At 41.5% G+C, this 22,500-nt stretch overlaps 1 protein-coding gene across 1 annotated transcript; it reads left to right on the top strand.

Annotated features, from left to right (window-relative positions):
• The first annotated feature begins 13,256 nt into the window (after positions 1-13,256).
• On the top strand, positions 13,257-20,931 carry LOC119136239 (transcriptional repressor scratch 1-like). The gene is made up of 2 exons (XM_037274578.1): positions 13,257-13,900; positions 17,159-20,931. The coding sequence occupies exons 1-2, from the start codon at positions 13,786-13,788 to the stop codon at positions 17,884-17,886; spliced, it is 843 nt and encodes a 280-aa protein (XP_037130473.1). The 5' UTR covers positions 13,257-13,785; the 3' UTR covers positions 17,887-20,931.
• Positions 20,932-22,500: the final 1,569 nt, after the last annotated feature.

Raw genomic sequence — 22,500 nt, 5'->3', positions numbered from 1 at the left:
TACGGCGTGACCATCATGGGGCTGACAGTCAATGACAGTGCAACCTCACAAAAGTAATCCCCCAAATCTGACAAAGAAGAGTTTCACAACTAAGTGAGCTGCAGCAATATTCGTGTTTTTATTTGCTGGGGATTAAAAAAAAATATATATTGTCGGTCTATATGTGTTGCTGCACCATTTGTGTTCATAAACAATGCTCAAGATGTCTTCAGCCCTTCATTGCTTTCAACAGCCTCATTCGAGTCAGAGTGCACACAGCCGGATAACAGTTACTACTCCTTGCCACGATGTTGTCAAATAATGTTTCCACTTTGCCTCACACTTTCTAATTCAATCCCTCTTTGTGCACAAACAGGGCCCAGCAGCACAAATTCCATCGACTACTAATAATGTTCATGTCTACCCTGGCTTTAACTGGTGAGTCAGTGTGGAGTTGATTAAACCAGAACAAAAATGACTTCCATTCAAGATCTGCCATCATGCATTTTGTTCAACACCAATGCAAAACTGCTCCAGTCATCAGGCGTAATTAATCAAATCCTGTCAGCGATCTGTAAGCATTTACATCACTGCAACGTGCTGCTTACTAAACTGTATGTCTGCCTGGTCGTCTATGTGTGTGTGTTTGTGTGTCAGTGAGTCACCAACACCATCTGGGGTATATAGGAGAGAGAGTGCAGGAGCATGTTGAGACGCAAAGGGGGTTCTCTCAAAACACACAGACAACTACCACCCCCGCATGCTTCAACACACACACACACTCACACACACACACACACACATGGGTTTATGTGTTCATTACAAACATAATCACAGCCTACATCTCACACCTGTGTTCCTGTCTCGGTTACATGCTTGGAGGTGTGTTTGTGTGCACACGCGAGGACCAAGGTAATCCATCAATTCAGGGAAGCAGCACACGCAAATATACTGCATATAAAAAAAAAAAGCTTTTTTTGTGATACACAGCTGACAAATCTACTATTTCATTTGATTCTAAAATATTGTAAAAACCTGAAGATACTTACAGGAAATGACAAGAGCAAGTAGCACACTGCAATATGTCCTCCATTTTTTTTTTGGTGAGATATTCTGAGGAACAACAACAAGAGACAGGTACAATTTCTGGCCTATCAAATATTATTACTAACACACATCATTTGAATGTAAAATCAAATATCATCGGGTTGTTAGTCAATTGCAGTCTTTTAAAGATAAACAGACATTTGATTTAAAAAAAAAAAATGGACAGATGGGCCAGGTTATTCGTAGATGAGATTTAAAAAAAAAAAAACTGAAAAAACAAAACAAAAAACGGATCCTTTGCCTGGGAGGCAGACGTGCTCACCACATGCTCCAATATGTAAAATGGAGCAAGAAGGGAATCATACTGTATGTATGGAATGAAATGTAAATAATAAATTAATAAATACAATTCTGGGGGGCGCCCATGACGAAATTGATCAAAATGTATCAAAGTTGTCTCAGTCATAAATCAATTTGCAGCTGAGCCTAAATAACTGGCACGGGTATGAACAGAACAGAAAGAAAGACTATTGGCCAGTAACTATAGTTCACCTTAAAAAAAAAAGCTTAAATAAAGTCATTGAAGTTCCCACAGATTAAGAGACATCACACAAGTTGTTTTTATGAAAGCGCATCTGGCGGTGGAGGGTCCCCTGGCAGCGTTACCTCTGCATGGAATGGGACGCTAGTGGCGCTCTGGCAGGGCATTAAAATCATAACGCTCAATATAAGCGCTTAACAGAGACTAAAAGTTTTTCTTGCTTGAAAAGCGACGCCAACATGCCTTCAATTTACTGCCGTCTCGAGGCCGGAGAGCGCTCGGCTCGCCGTGTGGAGGCTGAGGCGGCCTTCGTAACCGCGGCACAATGACCTTGATCAGGGGAGCACTTGAGAATGCACGGCCGCTTGGAAGAGTGATTTCTGCCTGAAAGAGCGTCATTCACCGGGGAAACGCCGGGATGGCAAGGAGGCAGGGCTTCCCTGCAATGCTTCCCGCAGATGTTTCCTTACACTGGCTCGCAAGCGTCTTACAGAGAAAAGAGCTGCAGCTGTGCTGTTTTCAGAAGACCAAAACTCCCACCAGTTGAGCACACTGGAACGGAAATACATTTTTTTTAATTGTACACGGTGGAGAAAAAAAAAAAAAAAAAAACGCATGAAGGGCTTGACACGTGCCCAGTCAAGATAACACTGTGAATCATCGTAGGAGACATCTGCACATATGGATGATTTCACAGTGTGCTTTAATTAATGAAACATACTGCATATTAAAATTAAAGTTCATCTATAATGTAATTATATATTCTTAATGTTTAATGGGTGCCAGCCGCAGCAAGGACAACTCAAAGTTTTAAAAATTGCATGCCTCGAACACATCCTTCTCTATCACTTCACTGGTTCTTTTATATCAAACAAATTATTTTAGGTGCGCGGAAGAACCCGCCGAAACATGTCAGGTAATGCACCTAAAATAATTTGTTTGATATAAAAGAACCAGTGAAGTGATTAAAAAGGAAAAACAAGTTGAACTTAGTACAACATCCTTCTCTATATTCTAAATTTTGAGGTCATCAAATATGGAGTTCCACAGGGATCTGTACTCTGCCCCATGTTACTGTATAGTTTCTTCACATGGTCACACTACTATGCTTGAATTGAATATTTTCAGTGATCATCATCAAGGCCATTTTAAGAAAATGCGATATTTTGCTTTGTTAAATGATTCCTCCAGTTCCTAATGCAAAAGACTAAACCTGGATTTTTGAAAAAATTCTATCAATGCATGTAAAAAAATACACTTACCCAGACAAAAAAAAGGGAATAAAGTACTGTAATAATAAGTAGAAGCTAAAAAGTTTTCGGAGGCGTAGGACGTCAAATACAAGCGCCTCACTGCCCACCATGTTAGTTTAGCCAGTCTGGCCCGAGGCTAGCAAAGACTTTGAGACAGAAAAAGAACATGGTGACACCTTGCAGGATTTATGAGGTGAGTTGCCAGTTTCACTCCACTCCAGCAAGTGGAAAAGGAGCTTCCATCAGTCAGGTCAAGGACAAAGACTAACTGGCGTGATGTGCAGTTAAATGATGTGAGATGTATGACAGAAGCAATCTGCTTGCGGCTCCATATGCTTAACGTGTGCTTTTATCGGAACAGGCTGATTTCATTTAACTGTTGTCCGATGCAATAATTGCATCATGTTATGTACTTAACTAAATGGCACGATATCATTAATGTCTCAAGTACTCTTTTCCAACATTGAATTCTCTGCGTGAATTTCCTGCAAACCTCTACAGAGGTTGACATTAATAGACAAGTGCAGCAGAGCAGGCGGTATGGCCTAGAGCCAAGTGTCCCTTCTGCTCATACAGCCGAGGCCAACAGCCAATTTAAGCCGTGTTCAGGTTGTGGGCCAATTAGAGCCATTGGGCAGAACGCTGGACAAGTATGAGATATTGGTCATCGTTTTTTTTTTTGGGCCAAAAGTGCACGATGGGGAACGCATGGTTGGTCAGCTGCTGGCCTTCTGCTCTCAAAACAAACGACTGTGTTTTATTTCAACATGCATCTGCTTTCGCATTCATTGGCACTGAGTGTTTGGTAACACTCATAAATTAGCCGTAGCTCGCAAAAGCCTGTAAATGTCCGTTTTAGCATGGTGTTCACATCTCGTGTCTCCTCACTCCCTGTTTTGGAGCGAACGGATCGAGGCTTTTAGCCAAGTGAGCAGAAGAGGGCCATCAGTCATTGGTGCGAGCCAATGAGACCCTCTGCTCCGCCGGTCGAGCCAGACAGCGAGGTCGGGCTAAGGTCAGGTGGTCATGCCTGAGGTCAAATGTCAACAGACTCCCTCGGTGACCAGCAGTAATAAATGTCATCCAGGCACGCACGCACTCATAATGACTGGCATGGCTGCCCAACGGTGAGCGGTGACTGATTCTTTCTGTTGCGCTAGACGTTCACTTATCACATGACAAGCTCTTCTCTGATTAAATAGCAAGAGCATTCATTTGCGACTAAAAGGACAGATTTTTTTTTTCCCGATGACGGTTATTCTCTACCGACTGTAGCCAAAAATATACACAACTGTTAAATCATTGCAGGTAAAAGACTTTTTCGACTTTTTCCACCATAAATCACATGAACAATGAATTCTGGAACGTCAGCACTTTATATGGAAGAAAACTACTGCAGTACCCTTTTTAGTATATTCAACCAAATTGAATCATCTCCCCATTAAAGGTCAACTCATGAAATTTTGCCAGTCCATTATGGACTGACACTTTCAAGTAATATTGATATTACTCCGCTGATCACCCTGGATTATTCACATAATTATGTTAAGAACTCGCTACAGTCACAAACGATCCGGATGTGAAGCAAAGGTCCACGCGATGACTCGCGTACGCTCACATAAATCACCAGATAAAAGGTGATGAATGGAGATGCGGTATGAGGACGAGGGAGAAGTGTTTGATGCTTATCTTGTTCTCCTTCCTTCAGGTGGCCTCTCTCAATAACACATCAGCCATTCAAAGAGCATAACGGAGCAATCAGCCGCCAATTTAAGCTCGCATAAGCACACGAGCGGCGGCGTGGCTGCCAATTCACAAAGCTTTCGCTCCTCAAATTCCCTCACAAATGATAACTTTCGGGCCCCCCTAGCGATAAAGTAATTTCTCCATCTCCTGTCGGGGTTTAGGGGACGACGGAGGGCTGCGATAATCTTATAAACAGAAGCTGTGGAGATACGGGCCATCTATTATGAGTGGGAACAGTCGCGCGGATAGAAGCATTTATTACGGGCGACAGCAGACGATGCATTCTCATTGTGTGATACTACTGGTGACGGACGCGCGGCCATCCATCTTCAAGGGAGCGACAGATGGGAAGCGAGTGAGGTGCGCGCACAGTGAGCGGGGAAGGGCAACACGGGGGGACAAAGAGTACATGCAAAGGGGCGTGAACAGGATTATCCTTTTGCACTTAGACATATTTGGAAGTACTGTTTGCCCGCGTTCACGTCACACAAGCGAATGGATGGCGAATAAATACGTTATACAAGACTGTGATTTTATTACGAGCTTGTAATATTGTTGTTTATTGCTCATCGCGCAGCTCACCAAGCGGTTGGAAATGTCTCGGGATAAATATCAATCCTATAAATTGACTCTGTGGCATATGCAGTTATTTTAAAAAAGTAAACTAATATACAGTTCAGTTAGGAGATGGTTTGTTGAGAGTAAAACACAGACTTTATATTAAAATGACTAAATTCTGTGATTAAGGTCTTTGTAAATAAACTTGACAAAAAATATTCATAAACAGATATTTTAAAGCCTATCAACTTTGTTTGTTATAATATAACAATAAAAATCCTTAATGTTATTATCCTAAGAAGAAATTTGTGCTCGCATGTTAAGACTAGCTTAGTTGCTAACAAGAATTAGCTAATTTGTTTTTTTATTTTTATTTTAGCGGCATCTAAATGGGCAGGATGTTGGTTATAATTCATTTAAAATGGCTCACTTGCAAAAATATATGTTAACTATACCGTATAATCCATTTTAACATATCTAATATAGCTTGTTAGCTTAGCTTAATGCTAGTCCAAAGCTATTAGAGTCTTCCACACACTTAAAGTTAGCTACTTTCAACTTCAATGCAACAATTAATCTCTACAGGTTCCTGGCATTCATTTGATATGATAATAATGTTGTCTTGGCAGATTAACCGCAGAATCTTGGGCAAACTAAGTCAATAAACACGCTTGAAAGGAAAGACAGTGATCAAGTTGGCAACTGAGACAGTGTGACGATGGAAACTGTCCAGGTGATATTTTTATATGTTCAATTGTGTTTGTTCCATTCAGGTTTGAGCATGCACAATGGACTGTGGAGACAAAAAAAAAAGTCTAAAAACAGCTTGTTATCAGTGTGGAATGACAGATGAGAAGCAATTAGAAGAAGCCATATGGATGATCATATGGTAATGTTATAATTAGCAGCATTTTAAAATAGAACACTTCCATAAAACAAGAGAATAAATGTAAACAAAATGTTAGTTGATTCACAAATGGCTCTTTAAAGGGTAATTTAAATCAATTCACTGGTAATACCAAGCAAAATACAATTTACAATGCGGCTTTCACTTTGTTACTTTCATCTAATTACAGCCTAATCTAATTGTTGTCTTAAATCAAGTTCCTTCGGCACGTCAAGTACTCAATAGGATTATTTCTCCAGGATGTAAACAACACAAACGAGTTGTTGTTTTTTTCCCTACATGACTCACATTTGTCTTACCTACTGTTGTGTTAACGTTTGAAGAAACTAAACTCATTCCCGCACCACTGAGAAGAATAACTGCTCTTTTGTTTAGGTAGCAATAAAAATGTAATTAACACATTTTATGTGAGCAAGTTATAGAATATGCAGTGTGACGCCAATTACGATCTCTGTGGTTTGCAAGCATTTTATTCTTCTGTGCCATTCCCCTCATCTATTTATCAAAGTCATTGAATCATAGATAAACAAGAAAACTGAAGAAAGGGAGTAGATGCAATCAGCTCTCGTTAAGGTAAACAATGATTCCATAAAGATGAATAATTCACTGTGGTGCCTTCAGGACATTGTTATTCATCAAACACAAGAGATATGCATCCGTTTTTTTTTCCCGTCTTTTAAATATTATATTTGTTTCCTATTCCTGATACAGTAGGTGCTTTTCAAAAGAAGGAAGAGAGGGGAGGGTGCTGAAGTTCAGAAACAGAACTTCCATTATTTTTCATTGAACCAGCCGGTGACATCGAACATAGCCATTTTGGGGTCCCACATGGCAGAGTCCTAGAGCCATTATTTGTCTGTTAATTGGAGTACACATACTCTATGACAAATTTCTTTCCATAATAAAAGGTATCATATTTAATGGAAAAGAAAAAAAATATTTTTTTTTTTTAAAGCTGCGAAGAAATCTGATCAACCTATTAAATTCAACAGATTTCTACTGACCTACATGACTGACCTACATGACCCACTTATCGATCAAAATGTAATGATTAGTGAATTGTTTTTGTATTTGTCATTCTTGTTAGCAAGGCATTCCGTGATAATATATATATTTTTTTACTTGTACCTTTAAGAGTACACAGGAGGAATGACCTTTGCATAGGTTAGCATGCCATATCTGGTGGCTTCGACCTAAAGATGATTTACTTGCAATAGAGATTTTCCCATGTGCCCACGCAACTCCCGCATCCCCGACATCTCTAAAAGGTCACAGCCAAGTGAAACATACGGCAGCAACGTTTTCACACAACAAACACGAGCAGGAACCCCGGGGACAACCTCGCTGTCTCTATCTCTTCAGTCCCACTCAACTTCATAGTCCGCCTCATTTATACAACTGACCAGATACAGATGAACAGTTTTCCAACATCTATTTTATTGCCAATAAAAATGCAACAGTTTGCTCAACATGTGCTGATCTGACATTTTGTTTCGTGTTCGCTGCTGTTGCTCACTTCAAACAGCAAAGCTATTTTTTTTTTAATCTAAATTTAATTTCTTTTTCTTTTTTTTACTGGTGCAGTTATGATTGAGCCATGTGACCTCTGCCTGGCAACAAGTGACCATGCGATTATAAGACATGACTGAGAGGAAGTGTAAACATTTTTTGCTGATGTTGCTAGCTAAAACTTTGCTAATGGTTTTGCCGTTGTGAGAGCGAAGCAATTGATGCCAAACAATTTTTTTCTACAGCATATAAAAGCTGCACTGCTGTAGATAATTTCTATAACTATACCTCATGTTTTTTTATCCTTTACAGATAGATAAATAAAAGGCATACCAGGCACGTGATGCCTCAGGGGCTCAAGTGCGCTAACTCTTCTATCGCTTCAACTTCAGAGGCAACATAAAAACACAGAAACCGAAACAACTTATCGCTTTATTTTAAAAGCGCATTCGATGAACATAAAAGAATATATATAGGATCAAGTAATGGGTTCATTGTGGGTTCACGTCATTACTTCATAACAGAAGTGTGTTTAGAAGCTCTCTGTCCTCTGGGGGTTAATAAAGCTGATTTAGCGGTATTGACAAAACATGAGAGCATTTCCATAGTGGTGTGCTGGAATAGTTACGGTTCGTCCTGCTGATGGAACATCGCGACTGGTGCTAAAGGGCTGCCTCAGGGTTGCATACTACACCCATGCTGTGTGTGTGTGTTTTTGTTCTTTTTTTACCGAGAATGTGAGGACATAAATCAGTAGAGATTGTAATGTTGTGGTTTGTCCCTATTTTGGAGACACAAAAGTCTTTTTAAAGTTATTCATTTTTATGATGAGAGCTTTAGACAAGAGTTAATCTCGAAGAGGAATATAAATAAATGAAATGTCCTCTGAAGAGGTTAAAAACGGATGCGTGTGTGTGTGTGAGAGAAAAGGAGGTGTGTAAGACAGAGATGCAACACACGTGAATGAAATCAAAGAATGAAATCTTTGATATTAATGGATACACTCAGACCTGATGAAGAGGATGGAAAAGAGGAAGAATTGCTTTTTTTCCCTTTGACCTATTTGTAATGTGTGCAGCCCCCTTATGTCAATAAATAATGCAAAGGCCACACTGAAAAGAAAAAGAATCTAAAAGACAAACAATTAGTGTTTAAAAATAATTCTGAAGCAATGGATAATACAAGTCATTAAAAAAAATATATATATATCAAAAGATGACGTAATTATAATATTTTCAGTTTTATCATTGACAAAATAAAATGATTGGAAATGACTATCAGGCCTGAAAAAAGAATAGCGTAATATCTTAAAATGCAAAGTTTGACCCCAGCTTATTGCTTCCTACGAATACAATGTCAGGACTCAGACGAACTCATGTCAGCAAAATAATCGAAAGCGTTTCCGTGCGATCCGATGTAGTCGTAAAGCCTCGTCGCTCGGCTCACTCTGATAGAATTCCATTGTAATGTTTAACTCGGCTCTATCTGCCTCATTTCTGCTCCATCCTCCAGGAAGAGCCAATAAATGGATCAATCTCCAAGACAAATAAAAATGTCACCCGCAATGTTTCCACAAGTCTCTTACTTCCTCCATCACTCTTTTATCCCTTCCTTCATTTTTCTTCTCCTCCCTTCAGTGGCGAGCGCGCCTCCCTCTCGGCTTTCCCTCCCGAAATATGTCCCTCTTTATCGCATGTGACACGGCGGGATAGGCCTGTCCGGGGCAGGTAATGATTTTTTTTGTTCTTATTTCAGTGTTGAGAGGGATCTGCGTGGCGCTGGTTATCAGGCCATTTATTACCCTGCCAGCTCACCACTCAGCTGTCTGACTAAATGCAATCTGCCCTGATTCACACAATTACCCCAAGATGGCGAGAGGAAGAGGAATAGCCCTCTCGCTGTGGGTCACCGGGAGTTTAAGGAAATACACAAAGACACCTCGGTGCTTTGCCAGAGCGGACGGCCATTTTCTTTAAGCGTACAAGCATTAAGGAATGGATATTTGAGCTGGTTACAATAAATGTAACAGTTAGAGGGTCTATGTCTACAGGCTGTTTATTTCCACTAAGCGGTACACACTTTCAATTCATTCGAGACTGGTCTTGTACCTCGGCGGGTGCTCCTGTTTTGGTTAGCAACAGATTTCACAGAGTTAACGCTTTGATTTGTGTGTGAATAATGTATCCTTTATTAAGCATGTTTGGTTTATAAGACATTTTCATTTTTATGCTTTTAAGATTGACCTATTAAAGCTTAAGCTTTAATACCATTACCAAAAATCACCTGCTACTGAACCTAATCTTTGATTAATAAATTTTATTAAATCATAATTATTTATATTTAATTATTTATATTTAATTATAATATATAAATTAAAACGATTAATTATTATTATTATTATTATTATTATTAAAACTTGATGTGCTAGAGAAAAAACAAGGACAGATCAAGCACAAAAAAATAACGTACTTGTAGAAAGGTTTACTGGCATTGCTTTTTTCTTGAGTGGAAAGCAGACGGCATCAAGAGACATTTAAAAAAAAAACAGCAACAGCTTGCAGGTAAATCTGCTCCTTCCTTGACAATCACATCATATTGTTCGTGGTTCAATAAAATATGTCAAAATCAAAATGTTTCCAGGTAAGAACACCAAGGATTGCATTTTTTCAGTTTTGTCGCAGCAACTTGATGTGTGTGAACGTTAATTGTCAGTTTTGCAGGTGTGAGTTGCTGACTGTCCATTCCTGTCGTATTTAGCGACATCGCTCAGTAGGAAGAGCTAAAGTCGTGTCTCATGTCTAATCTTCACTTCTGCACCAGGACTAGTCCATTTTGTGCAAAGGGGAGCCAATGAATTCCCCCCCCTGCAAAGGATTTATTACAAAGATTATACATTTAGATTATCCACTCTTAACCAGAGCGGAGCCCCTCTTAAACGACCAATAAATCTTATGATTCATCATCACATGGTGAATAATGCAGCGTGTCCACTGGGTCAGACAGTGACAGCGATTACAACTTCCACCATGTGGAAAATGAACATATTCATTTGTTCCAAGGCCGCTCAGGCGGGATGAATTCACTCGCTGGCATATTGTAAGGCCCGATTCACTCAAGGTTTGTATTTTAATGTTTCACCCGAGGTCGAGACCAAAAAAATAAAAAATAATAATCGGACATATAAGCAACATGTTTTTTCAGTATTCCCGCAAATTATGTCAATGGACGGAAGTATCAAAAGAATCGATATTTTGATTAGAGAATCGATTTTTAGTGCATCAGGTCAGTGTCGGGTGGCCAATAGAGGGTGCTAGGACACCGGCCTGGATTGAAATGCTCACCTTAATACTCCAGCAGCTGCACACCCAAATATTTCAGCTCAAGGTCTTTTATCAAATCATCATCACTTTGCTGTGCTAACGTACGCTACATTCGAATATAACGCGAGTCATCAAAACGGCAAAGAAACAGGCCACATTTCTCCCCTAGACCAGCAGTTTTCGTTTTGTGTGTGTCTGCGACTGGCTTTGTGTGTTGTTGTTGTGCCTGATGAGAAGAACTGCTCAGCAATATTTAGCATCGCTGCAGAGCGAGGCAGCTTTAGCACAGAACACGGCTCACCTCCACAAAAGAGGAAAAAAAAAAACAAGATTACGTGTGATGCAGAACAGAACAAAATCATCTATTTGGGTGTGAATCGGTCAAACACGATACAGAAAAACAATATTGTAAAATAAATCAAATAGAAAACGAATCAAAAGGCAGAGAAAGGGAATTTCTTTTTAAATTATTATTTCTATGAGCATTTTAATGACATTTATGAACCTTGACTTACTTTGTGTTGTGTCAACGCATGTTTGTGTTTGCATAACAATACAACATAAGCTGTTTAAAAACAATGGACGTTGTTAGATTGTGTCAAAACTGGCCCAGCATACAACACGTGTGGGGAACCATCATGGAGGGCCTACCAAGGAGAGAACGTTCTCCTCTCACAGGTATTTGAAATCATTAATGTAAGTCAGTGTTAACTATTCATCGCTGTCTCTTCTCGCTTTTCTCAGGATAAATAAAACATTGTTGAAAATGTCAAACGATTGCGCTTTCCCTGCTTGTGCTCAAACTGGAATTTACGCATCATCGCACTAATATATACATAAATACATAAATATATACGTATATATATTAAAATATATATGAATATAAATATATAAATATATATATATTTTAAAAATATATAAATATATACATTAAAAAAAAACTATTATATATATATATATATATATATATATATATATTTTAGTTAGCTGACAGGTGATTTAGTGGTGTGTGCATTTTATGTGTGTGTTAGTGTGTGTGTTTATAATTGGACCTCCCTGAGCTAGTCTCCAGGTGATGAACCTCATCTGCTCTTTTTCTGATTAAGGACAACAGATGGACTGGTAGCAACACACAAACAGGCCCCACACACACACACACACACACACACGGACACACTGAAGGTGGTTAAGTTCAATGACCAAAAACTAGTTAGTGTTTTAACAGCCTGGTTAAATGGTTTGAACGTCTGACTTACAGGTCTTACAGCAAGGCCCCTAATTCTTCTTTCATTGACTTGAAACAAACATGAAGGAGAAGAAAGCAAAAGTACCAGTTGAACAAAAAATGGGTCATATTTGAGAGTAACACTCGGTGAGGTGAGGGAAGTGACAACTAAAACTTTTTTTAAGTTGCTCCTATGCACAAACTTTCACATTATAGCAAATTCTTCATCTTTAAGTGGTTTCCCTGCAGATCAAAGACGTGCGCTGAAATTAATCTGAGCCTTAACAGATGACCACCAACTTTCCCGGCCTTGCAATTATGAGCCACGGTGCTGCCTCGTTAAAGCTACGGCAAGATTCATTTTTATTAGATGGATATCACCTAAATCAGGTTTTTTTTTTTTAATAGTATGAATGTTTCTTTACTATTGCGTAAGGTCCTCAAACGTCCTCATCAACCACAAAAAATGTTGATGAAATTGAGTGATAGTTGTGAAAAGAAATGGAAAACCGAGACGACGAGCGAACACTTCCTCTTTTGTTCTCGCCAATGATTCTCTTTTTCTGTCTTGGTGTTGCTGTTGTTACGCAACGCGCACAGAGGCGAGACAGTCCTCGTTTTTTTTCGGGGGGGAAGACGTGACCCCGGATCGTTCACAGTTGTCACGCAAGGTGCCGAGCAACACTCCACATCTATTTGCCTCCGAGGGCCACATTCGCATACAATAATGATAATGACAAGGCGCTCCGGGTATGATTGCTCATATTCGCCTGGAAAATTGGCGTCACCCGAGATGTCACAAGGAACACAGTTACAAAAAAAAAAATCTGGAAAATATAAACTTGAATGTGCTCATAATTGACCTTGACAAAGGTTCACAAATGCCCATCGTAACGACATCTTTCCATCACTTCCCAATATGCTGACTTCTTCCAGACAAAAAAAATTAAAGAGAGTGATGAAAGATAGAAAAAAGACAAAAAGAAGGCTGGGGGGGCGAGTGGGGGGGGGGTTAACAGCTTCAATAAATCATCTGGGCCAGTCACCGCTCCCTGGAGAGGAGGGATGGATTAAATTAAGCACTCCTTCGTGCCCCTCTCTCTCTCTCTCCCCCACCCCTCCCTCTCTCTTTATGCCCCCCCACGCTTATAAATGCAGTCAGCTGATCGTCAGACGACACAGGCACGGAACAGCTCGTCGCACAAAGCGGGAGAGGAGAGAAGAGAGAGGGAAGCAGCAGTAAGAGAAGAGCAGGGCAGGGGGTGGGGGGGGATTGCGATGAGCCGACGAGTCGCCGGGCGGACTTGAGGACTACTTCCACCGAGACCCTGGACCGGAGGTCTCCTTCCACAACGCTTGCCGATTTCACTCTCCCCTCCCTCCCTCTTTCTCCTCTCCTCATCTTTCAAGACAAACGCTGATCTATTTATTCGACATCGCACGTGAGGGTGGCGGCGAGTAGACTTCCGCTTGTCTGCTGCACAGGAAGCTGAGCGAGGAGGGGGGGAGCTGTCCGGTGCTGAACTTGCTCTCGCTCTGCCGAGGAGGAGCCAGTGGTGGAATTTCTACAGACTAAAAGACCTTCGCAACTATTTAACGAGATTGCTCCTGGTGGGCACGCTGGCCACGCCGGTCTGCTGTGTTTGCGTGCGTGCGGACTCGTGTGTCTGAGTGTGTGTGTGTGTGTGTGTTGCACCACCATGCCGAGGTCTTTCTTGGTGAAAAAGGTGAAATTGGATGATTTCTCCACCGCGGATGATTTGGAGAGCGCCTACCGGCCCAGGACGGCGCTCAGCCTGCGGCTACATGACAAAGGTAGGTCGGGCTCAGCTTGAACAGGTGTGTGCGGTTGTTGCTTCACTAAGTGTGCACTGCGACCGCAGCCCGTGACGGAATGTGCTGAGGATGCATTTGCTCATTTACAAGCAGGATTTTTTTTTTTTTTGCCCAAAACTTCCCCTCTGCATTTAATTACAGTAGCCAACATAGTGAAGCTGTTTTCCATTTCGAGGGCTCGGCTGCCTTGCTCACGGGCCGGAATGGAACCTTCACATTCCTAAGCACTCACTCGGCCGCGACTGTCCCAGACTCTCTCCCCGCTGAGCTATTTTCAAGCGGATGTTAGCGAGAAGGTCGCATGAACTCAATCCGTCCCATGTTTTATTGATTTTGAGCTGATAGTCAACAGCCCCCCCTCCCCTCCCCTCCCCAATGTGCTTCCTCCTACACAGGCTAAGTAAGGTTAAAGGAAATAAACAGGGCATAAGAGGTGGCAAGTAACCTTTCAACTTTATAGGTCATTGAAAGTCCCAAAAAAAAAAATACTCAACAGGCTTCTGGCAGTGATATTTATGCTTTGTGTGGTTACGAACACGAGGGATGAAGTAAAAACTATAAGCAGCCTCGAGCTTGTGGATTTTGAACATTTTCAGATGGCTTTGTTTGGAAACGTCGTCTGTGACGTCATTTTAATGAGCATCAAAGGATTAAATGGCGTTCATCTGAAAAGTAGAGTTGTCTTAAGAGAGGGTGATTACGCAACGCTTGAGTTGAATGTTTTGTTGTTTGCCCCTTTTTACAGCAATTAACTTGTTTTAATTAAGATTATTCATGGCACACCTTTTTATACCTTGGTCATTTAAGACCAAGCGCTATTATTATTACCATCGTAAGATTTTAATAACAGTGGTTAACCTCCTGCTACCTTCAAATATATTAACGTCTTTTTGTCCTTGGGCAATTTCAACCTTTAGACGCCTTTATGTGGCAGCTGCTTTATTTGTTTGTAGATTATGGAAATAGATTTTTAGATGGAACAACCTCCACGCATCGTGTACATCCGGAATATCTGTTACGCAATAATGGAGAAACAGGTAGATCACGTTTACTTGACTTTGGGGCAAGCAGAGCTCAGAGTGCATTAGTTGGGATAGGCTCCAGTTCCCCAGAAAAATAAATAATAAAATGGATGGATATTTATAGCCATCTAATATATTCATATTATTTCAAAGTACACATGTACAATCCAAACATGTGAAATCCAAACTGTCATTGCTGCTAAAAATAGTGCTCGCTGAAAAACGGTTTCTGTTGTCAAGAATAGTAACAAGTATAAGGCTTTGAACCTTGTGGGTCACTTTTACCTCTTTGAGGATTTTTACTCAATTTCATACATTGTAGATAAAATGTTACTCAAAACAACTCCAGTAGAGTTAATAGTTAAAAAACAATTAAGTTTTATGATTTAGATAAATTGACGGAACAAAGTTGATGCTGTTGATATTTTATTATATTACTATTATAAATATTCTTTTTTTTTTTAAAAAGTAGAACTTTTAAAACTGGCATTATGACTTGGCATTGGTGATAAATAGGATCTGTGAGAAAAAAAAAATCACCCGTCCCTCTTCCTGCTTTCATTTTGGGCCTTTACTTTCATACAAGAAACCACCACGCCCGAGGAAAAACAACCAATCACCAACAGAAGGCGGGACTATCAGTGTGTCAATCGGGTTTCTTTTGACATACCTTCACCATCCACCTTCCAAGCAATTTTCCTTTTTGCATGACGCTCCCTATCAGTTAGCACGGAACAATCAATTGACTCAACAAGTTCGACGTGTGATCGTCTCTGAGTCACAGACGATGACATTTGCACTTGCCGTGTTTAACGGCCCTCATTGCCGACACATCGTCAAGCGGCGGCAGCGTGACTCATTGTTGTACACGGTGAACTTTAATCCACCCTTGAACAGACGTCTCCGCGTTTCCTCTCCCTTCCTCCTGCGCCCGGTCGCCACTGACACGTTGTTGCATCAGCGTACGCTTCCCGCGCCTGACCCCTCACTTGTGTTTGCGCGTCGGCGAAGACGGAAAAAAAATAATAAATCTGTCAGTGGCGTATTCATCATGTCGAGGCTAACAAGCCCTGTGTGGCTTCACACGCGACCCGCAGTCCTCCGCTACCTTTTTCGACTTCCTCCTCCAAGCTTGACGTGGCCGTAACGCTCACCGCAGTGCAGGATTTAGCAGCAACTTTTTTTTTTTTTTTTTGTCAGAGTTGGGAATAATTGTTTTCCTACTTGTGTTGCTTTGTGAAATGGGACTACTCGGATCGGAGGGGAAGCCCGCGGATACAAACAAAGTCATGCAGAGGTTGGCTCTTCAGAATAACAGCGACTTAAAACTAAGATGACTTCATGCTGGGTCGAAACAGTCAAATAAAAAAAATAAAATACTTGAAAATTATGAGGAGGATGTATTTAAGTTCAGATTTTTTTAGGGCAATTTCTTCAAAGTCATGGCAGTGCCCTGAAAACACTTTAAAAAGACATTAGGGGAGGGAACTCTCAAGAGCCAGAGGAGGTATTTTCAGGCGTTAAATTATATCTAAGGATACAGTCGCGCTTTGTTTTCATGCTCTTCTTCCTGGAGCCATTTCAGTTTTTGTTAGAATTAAGCTGTGACACTCATGTTGAATGCACAAATCTACTTTGCTGCTCTCCAAGTTTGCTAACATTTCGAACACTTTTCTATAATAGCCATCAAAGCATTTGAGTTTTAATTGCTAGCTTAATGGCTCCTGATTTGGAACAATGCTCATTTTGTTTACTGCTCTTTTGATTTCCATTCGGAACGTTTTGGTTTTATTGCATTAATGCTAACATGCTAACAAATAACAACAACGGATTTGGCTTTGGGTGCAGCAAAACGGAGATTGAGGAGTACAACTTTCTGCAATTACGAATCCCCTAGACAAGATGGTGTCCAAAAGTGGTGAACATGAATTTCCAAACATTTATCGACCCAAGGCAGAGATTTGACACTATAAAAAAATGTATGAATCTGAAATATTGATGACCAAACTTCCTCAATGTAAAGTGACACCAACTTACAAAACATCCTGTTGTATTGACTTAGCCTGCTTGGAAAGATGGCTGACCAGATCGAAAAAAAAAAAAACAACCAATTCCTGTCTTTGTCGGTTTACGTTTCTGGAATTTCATCATATCAAAAAGGTCAAAAAGGTCATGAGGAGGACTCAAAGCGCATTGTTTTCTTGTCGCCCGGCAGCCGGCTACATCAGCGACTACATCAGCCCGTCGGCGTACGATGGCGAGAGCGACGGCGGGATCAAGGTGCCCTCGCCGGACCCCCTCTACGACGGCATCCACAGCGACTACGGCGCCCCGGACTCGGAGTCTCCCGACAGCCCAGGATCCGAACTCACCGACGGCTACATCAACGGCGACGCGGCGGTTAGCGACGGCTACTCGGTGGACGCCTTCTACATCACGGACGGGCGCTCCAGAAGGAAAGCCATGGGCAGCCCGCGCAGCATCCAGCGGCACACCTGCAACGAGTGCGGCAAGACCTACGCCACCTCGTCCAACCTGAGCCGACACAAACAGACGCACCGCTCGCTGGATAGCAAGCTGGCTAAAAAATGCCCCACCTGCGGCAAGGTGTACGTGTCCATGCCCGCCATGGCCATGCACCTGCTCACGCACGACCTCAAACACAAGTGCGACGTGTGCGGCAAAGCCTTCAGCCGGCCGTGGCTCTTGCAGGGTCACATGCGCTCGCACACGGGCGAGAAGCCCTTCGGCTGCGCCCATTGCGGCAAAGCCTTCGCGGACCGCTCCAACCTGCGCGCTCACATGCAGACGCACTCGGCCTTCAAGCACTTCAAATGCAAACGCTGCAACAAGACCTTCGCGCTCAAGAGTTACCTGAACAAGCACTACGAGTCGGCTTGCTTCAAAGGCCCCTTCTCTCCTCTCGGGCCCCTGGATGCGTGACCCTCTCGCGACGAGAACAAAAAAAACCCGCAAACCGTCGATTTTGTGCTCTGACCCGGCTTCCTCGCTCACATTCTGCACCTCGCTTTCCCCTGCGGCCGATCCACGGCGATGACGATAGCACAATTTTTCCTGGATGGAACTGTTTTACGCATGCACTTCCCGACAGCAACAAACTGTCGACGAGTTCTTCCTGTTCCGGATAGAGACGAGAATAACGCAAACGCGGCATCCAGACGCCGTTGAGACTTTCACAAGGACGACGCTAGCAACGGCGCGCTAACGGCTGCTGGCTTCCTCTCTGCACTACCACGCGTAGAAAAAGAGTTTCTTTCTTTTGCTTTCGGAGGAAGAATAGTAATAATTATAGTAATAATGATAATAACGCTAATGTTCTTCTGCACCAAGTGACCATATTCTCGCCACTACTGAGGTAGAAAAATAATGTTTATTTATTTATTTATTTATTTATTTATTACTTATTTGTCATGTATTTTTTTTATGTTGCACTTTATTTTTTAGTTACTTCCTATTTCTACCACCACAGGCCAAAGCATATGCCACTTTTTAAGTGCGATTTTTTTCTAATTATTTTGTTCAACTTATTTGCATGCAAAAAAAAAATCGAATCTATGCCAACATCTTATAAAGCTTTCTTTTTTTTTTTTTTAACTTTTTTTTTTTTTGCCAAAATTGAATAGACGAGGGCAATATTTTTCTCTTGGAGCCTCCGTAGGACTTTTTTCAAAGCAATAATCACACTAATGCATGGTATTTTATGATGAACTTACGAAGTATTACCTACTACTGTATAGCAGTTTTAAAAATCAGGTATGTTTTACTTCACCTATAGTTATAAACAGAAAAAGACAAATATTGCAGACATCAGGGAACATGCCAATGTAGTGTTAGCAAAACAAAAAGAAACAAAAAGTCTTTCCTCTCTCGTTATGCACTGCCTGCCTCTTAGTGAGTAGAACTAATGTAGGATTCTGGAGGAGGGGGGGGGGGAGGGCTGGGATCAGCGGCTTGCTGCAGTTCTGAACAAACAAAAAAAAACCAGCCCTTTTGAAAAATTCAAACAACAGTATAAGCTGGAGTCGAGGGGTGACGTGCAGGTGCATCCATCTGAAGTGACGGCTGATGCATGCTATCGTCCGAGTTACGCTGTGGTCAACTTTAAATGCAATGCATTATTCAACCACACATCAAGTGTGCATTCCGAGACCAAGCCTGCACTTATAGCTGGATGGCCTGCCTGCCACCTTCATGGTTACAACACACTCGGATTCTGCAGCAGGCTTTGTCCGTTCCTCTCGAGCCGACCAACGGGATTAACCCACGAGTCGTATAAGAGCCCGGAACAATACGTCGATCCATAGGACTGATAGCGGCTGAACCCAGCTCTCAAAGCCCCCCCCCTGAATAAAATTCGCTGAAGATTCCTGGAGCTTCCCTGGAGACACTCGCAGAACACACACAACTGCGCACAAACATTTGTGCTCGGTAATGACGATTGGCGTTACGTAACCTCGGCGAGACGCGCACGCACGCACGCATTCGGAGCGACCCGGGGAGAACATCTGGGGCGTCTGATTAAACTCCACGCCCCCAGTCAAGCTTCCGACAATTGGAAATAATAGGTTTAATATGAACAAGTGATTCTTTTCAAAAGGACTTGTGATAATTACGGCGGTTCCTCAGACGTGTGTAATCTTTATTTAAGAACAACGTTGAGATGAAGATCCCGAATTTAATAAGATTATTCAATTAGTGATTTCAGCCTTCCACGACGTGATATTTTAGGGTGACGAAGATAAAAGGAGAGTTTGCACTGAACATGCACTTCTGACCTACTTTTACCTTCATCTCAGATACAAACTAACAGCAGAATATTGTGAAGGCAGCCATTTTGTATCAAGGTGTTGTTTTGTTGCAGCCGTCGATCTAATCTTGAGCTCTTTGAAAAATGAGTCTCAGTGGAAGAAATATTTTTACCCGGGAATTGGGTCAAAAATCCAAAATGAAATAGCATAAAGGAGCTTAACAGAAGATAAGAAGTTAGAGAATAATGTGAAGAAATTGCGCAGGAATAATTTGAATGGAACTCAGAGGAGCGTAAACAATGTAGTCAGTATTGTTACACCCCCGTCCTGTAGGTGGCAACAGCGAGTATTGCAGGAATAAACAAAAAAACTCTTGAGATTCTACAAAAGTCCAGAAAATGTTCAACATATTTCATTTTAAGTCATATCCAACCTGACAACCACTCCACAAACTTCCCACGCTAACTAAAACTCTAAAATATAACATCCTTACTGACAGTTGACGGAGTTTGAATGGACAAGGCATCAAATTTGTAAAAATGCTTTGGGTGTGCTTCGAGTACTTTCCACTCAACTGTCAATCCTACGACCTGAAAAATGGATGCTACCTCAGCTAGCATCTTCCTTGTGCCTACACATACATCACTTTAGCCCCGCCCCCTAAAAATCACAAATGACTACTATGTAATTCGCCTTCCATCAAATGATCTTCAAGCATGTTTAACGTCTCGACAGGGTCTTTAAGAGCAATAATCTACCGACCTGCAGTGTTTTTGAATCCCGACGGCAGTTGTGTGTCTCTCCACGTGAGCTCCGGATCTTTTGCTCTCCAAGCACTTCCATTGGGAATCACGTCCACCTTCAAAGAAAAGTAGCACAATGAAACTAACTAGAATTCAGGTAGAGAAGAATTGAAAAACTTGTACTAGCTTGACCTCTCCTTTTCTTTTTTTTTTTTTTTTTGTATTACCGAGCTGAAGGGCGCTACGTTGACCGAACTAATCACTTCTTGGACGAGAGTTTGTAAAAGGACTTGAGGCGTTTTTAACCGCTGTACAGTGATATCCGACACACTTTATCTCAGGAGGTTCTGGGCTCTCTGGTGCAGAGGGAAAGGATCTCCTAGGTCTTTTTTGAGCCAGTATTTAGACAATGTAAGCACAATGAACACAAAGCATTTTGTGGCACTTCATAATAAAGAACTATCTTAACCAACAAAGATGCTTTGTCGTCTGTTTTTTTTTTCTTCATTCATGTCGAGTGCCGGCGGGATTTCTACATAGAAGATGCTTCGTTCTGGACCCATCTGATATTGGTTGAGCTAATATTGTGTGTTTAAAAGAGATAGCGAGAGGGCACAGTGGGCTCATTAGCACTCTTAAGGCTGCGAGCTGCCCGGCGGTAATGGGCTGCTTTTCTTTGCTTAAACAAACACTGCAGTTTCCTAAATCAATATGTGGACATTTAGCGGCGGTTAGCTGGAGTGACGCAGAGTCCCCTTTCATTTTCAAGTGTATTTTCTTTTCGGTTAAACGCTTGACCTTCAGCTGTTCATCTGCTAAAAAGAGGGGGGGGAACTTGAAAAGGAATTATTTTTGGTTTGTTTGTGGGATTTTTTTTAATCAATCATTGATGGATGTTAATGTAGTGTGACGTTGTGGGATGGAATGTGATCAATGGGATCTTTTCGTATGATTCATTTATATCGAATTTGTTTGATTGATATTTTTTTCATAAATAGCTCACTGGCGGAGCTAGAGGGTGGCCGCAGAGGAACTGCCCCCCCCCCCTCCTAAAAAAAAATACATGCTTGGATGCCTACCAGGTAATAGGCCAGATAATTAACTTTTTAATATTTTCAAATTTTTATGAGAATTTTGTCCTACATTTTCACCTGGCCCCTGAAAGAGAAATAATTAATTTTTAATCACCATTTTTTTTTTATCTGAGTAATTTTTCTTTAATTTGATGGAACAATGTGACCCAAAAAAAGATTTGTTTTGACGTACTTTGTGATGATTCAGACCAAAGCCTTCCCTCCACAAGACTTTCTGTTTGTTGCAGGAAATTAAATAACCTCGTTGCTTTTCCGCTTTGTTGATTTTTGTGCTTTTTCATTACACTTATTATTTACCGACGCCTGACCTTGAGGGTGCTTCAGGCGTCTCCTTTTTTGTCATAAAGATCCAATGTGGCTGTTTTTTTTCCTTCTACAAAGAAAAAAAAAAACCCTCTGTTGTCGTTGCTGTCAACACGTGTAGCATTTGACGCTAAAAACAATCTCGGCTATCTGTAGGAGCTGAGCGGTTTCAAAACAAAAGACAATGCCGCAGCGTTTTGCAGCTTTATCAACTTGAGTACATCTCACGACTTCAACTAGAAAATTGGTTTCACAGCAGTGGCGGTCCACACCTATGAATCACCTTCAGCACCCCCTCCCATCATCACATCTTCCTTTACCCTTCTGCCTCCAAGCTCTCCTCTCCTCTCCTGCCAAGTTGAACCAGGGCATCAGGCCTTTGAGGACCTGCAAGTCATTTAACTCCTGCTAGATAATAAGTCTTAGAATATAGCTCCCCTCAGATAATAAGCTTTATCGCTTGATTGCTCTGCACTCTCCCCACTGTCTTTAGATTCCTGTCCAGGGACCAAGTCAAGCGAATCACACCATTTCCTTCCTGGCAAGTCAAATTAACACTGTCGGTGTGCGAGTGTGTGTGTGATTAGCAAGGATTGAAGAGAGCGCCCAGGGTGCAAAATAAAATCCAACAAGTAACGGTTAAGTAAG

The sequence above is a fragment of the Syngnathus acus genome, chromosome 16 (assembly GCF_901709675.1).
Source record: "Syngnathus acus chromosome 16, fSynAcu1.2, whole genome shotgun sequence".
NCBI classification, from domain to species: domain Eukaryota; kingdom Metazoa; phylum Chordata; class Actinopteri; order Syngnathiformes; family Syngnathidae; genus Syngnathus; species Syngnathus acus.
This window is presented reverse-complemented; position numbering and strand designations above follow the sequence as displayed.

What these genes read in the sequence shown, in the direction of transcription:
- LOC119136239 (XM_037274578.1), top strand. Translation starts at nt 13,786, where the DNA reads ATGCCGAGGTCTTTCTTGGTGAAAAAGGTGAAATTGGATGATTTCTCC. An exon ending in CCTGCGGCTACATGACAAAG is followed by an intron (nt 13,901 to 17,158) that starts GTAGGTCGGGCT and finishes GTCGCCCGGCAG; the next exon opens with CCGGCTACATCAGCGACTAC.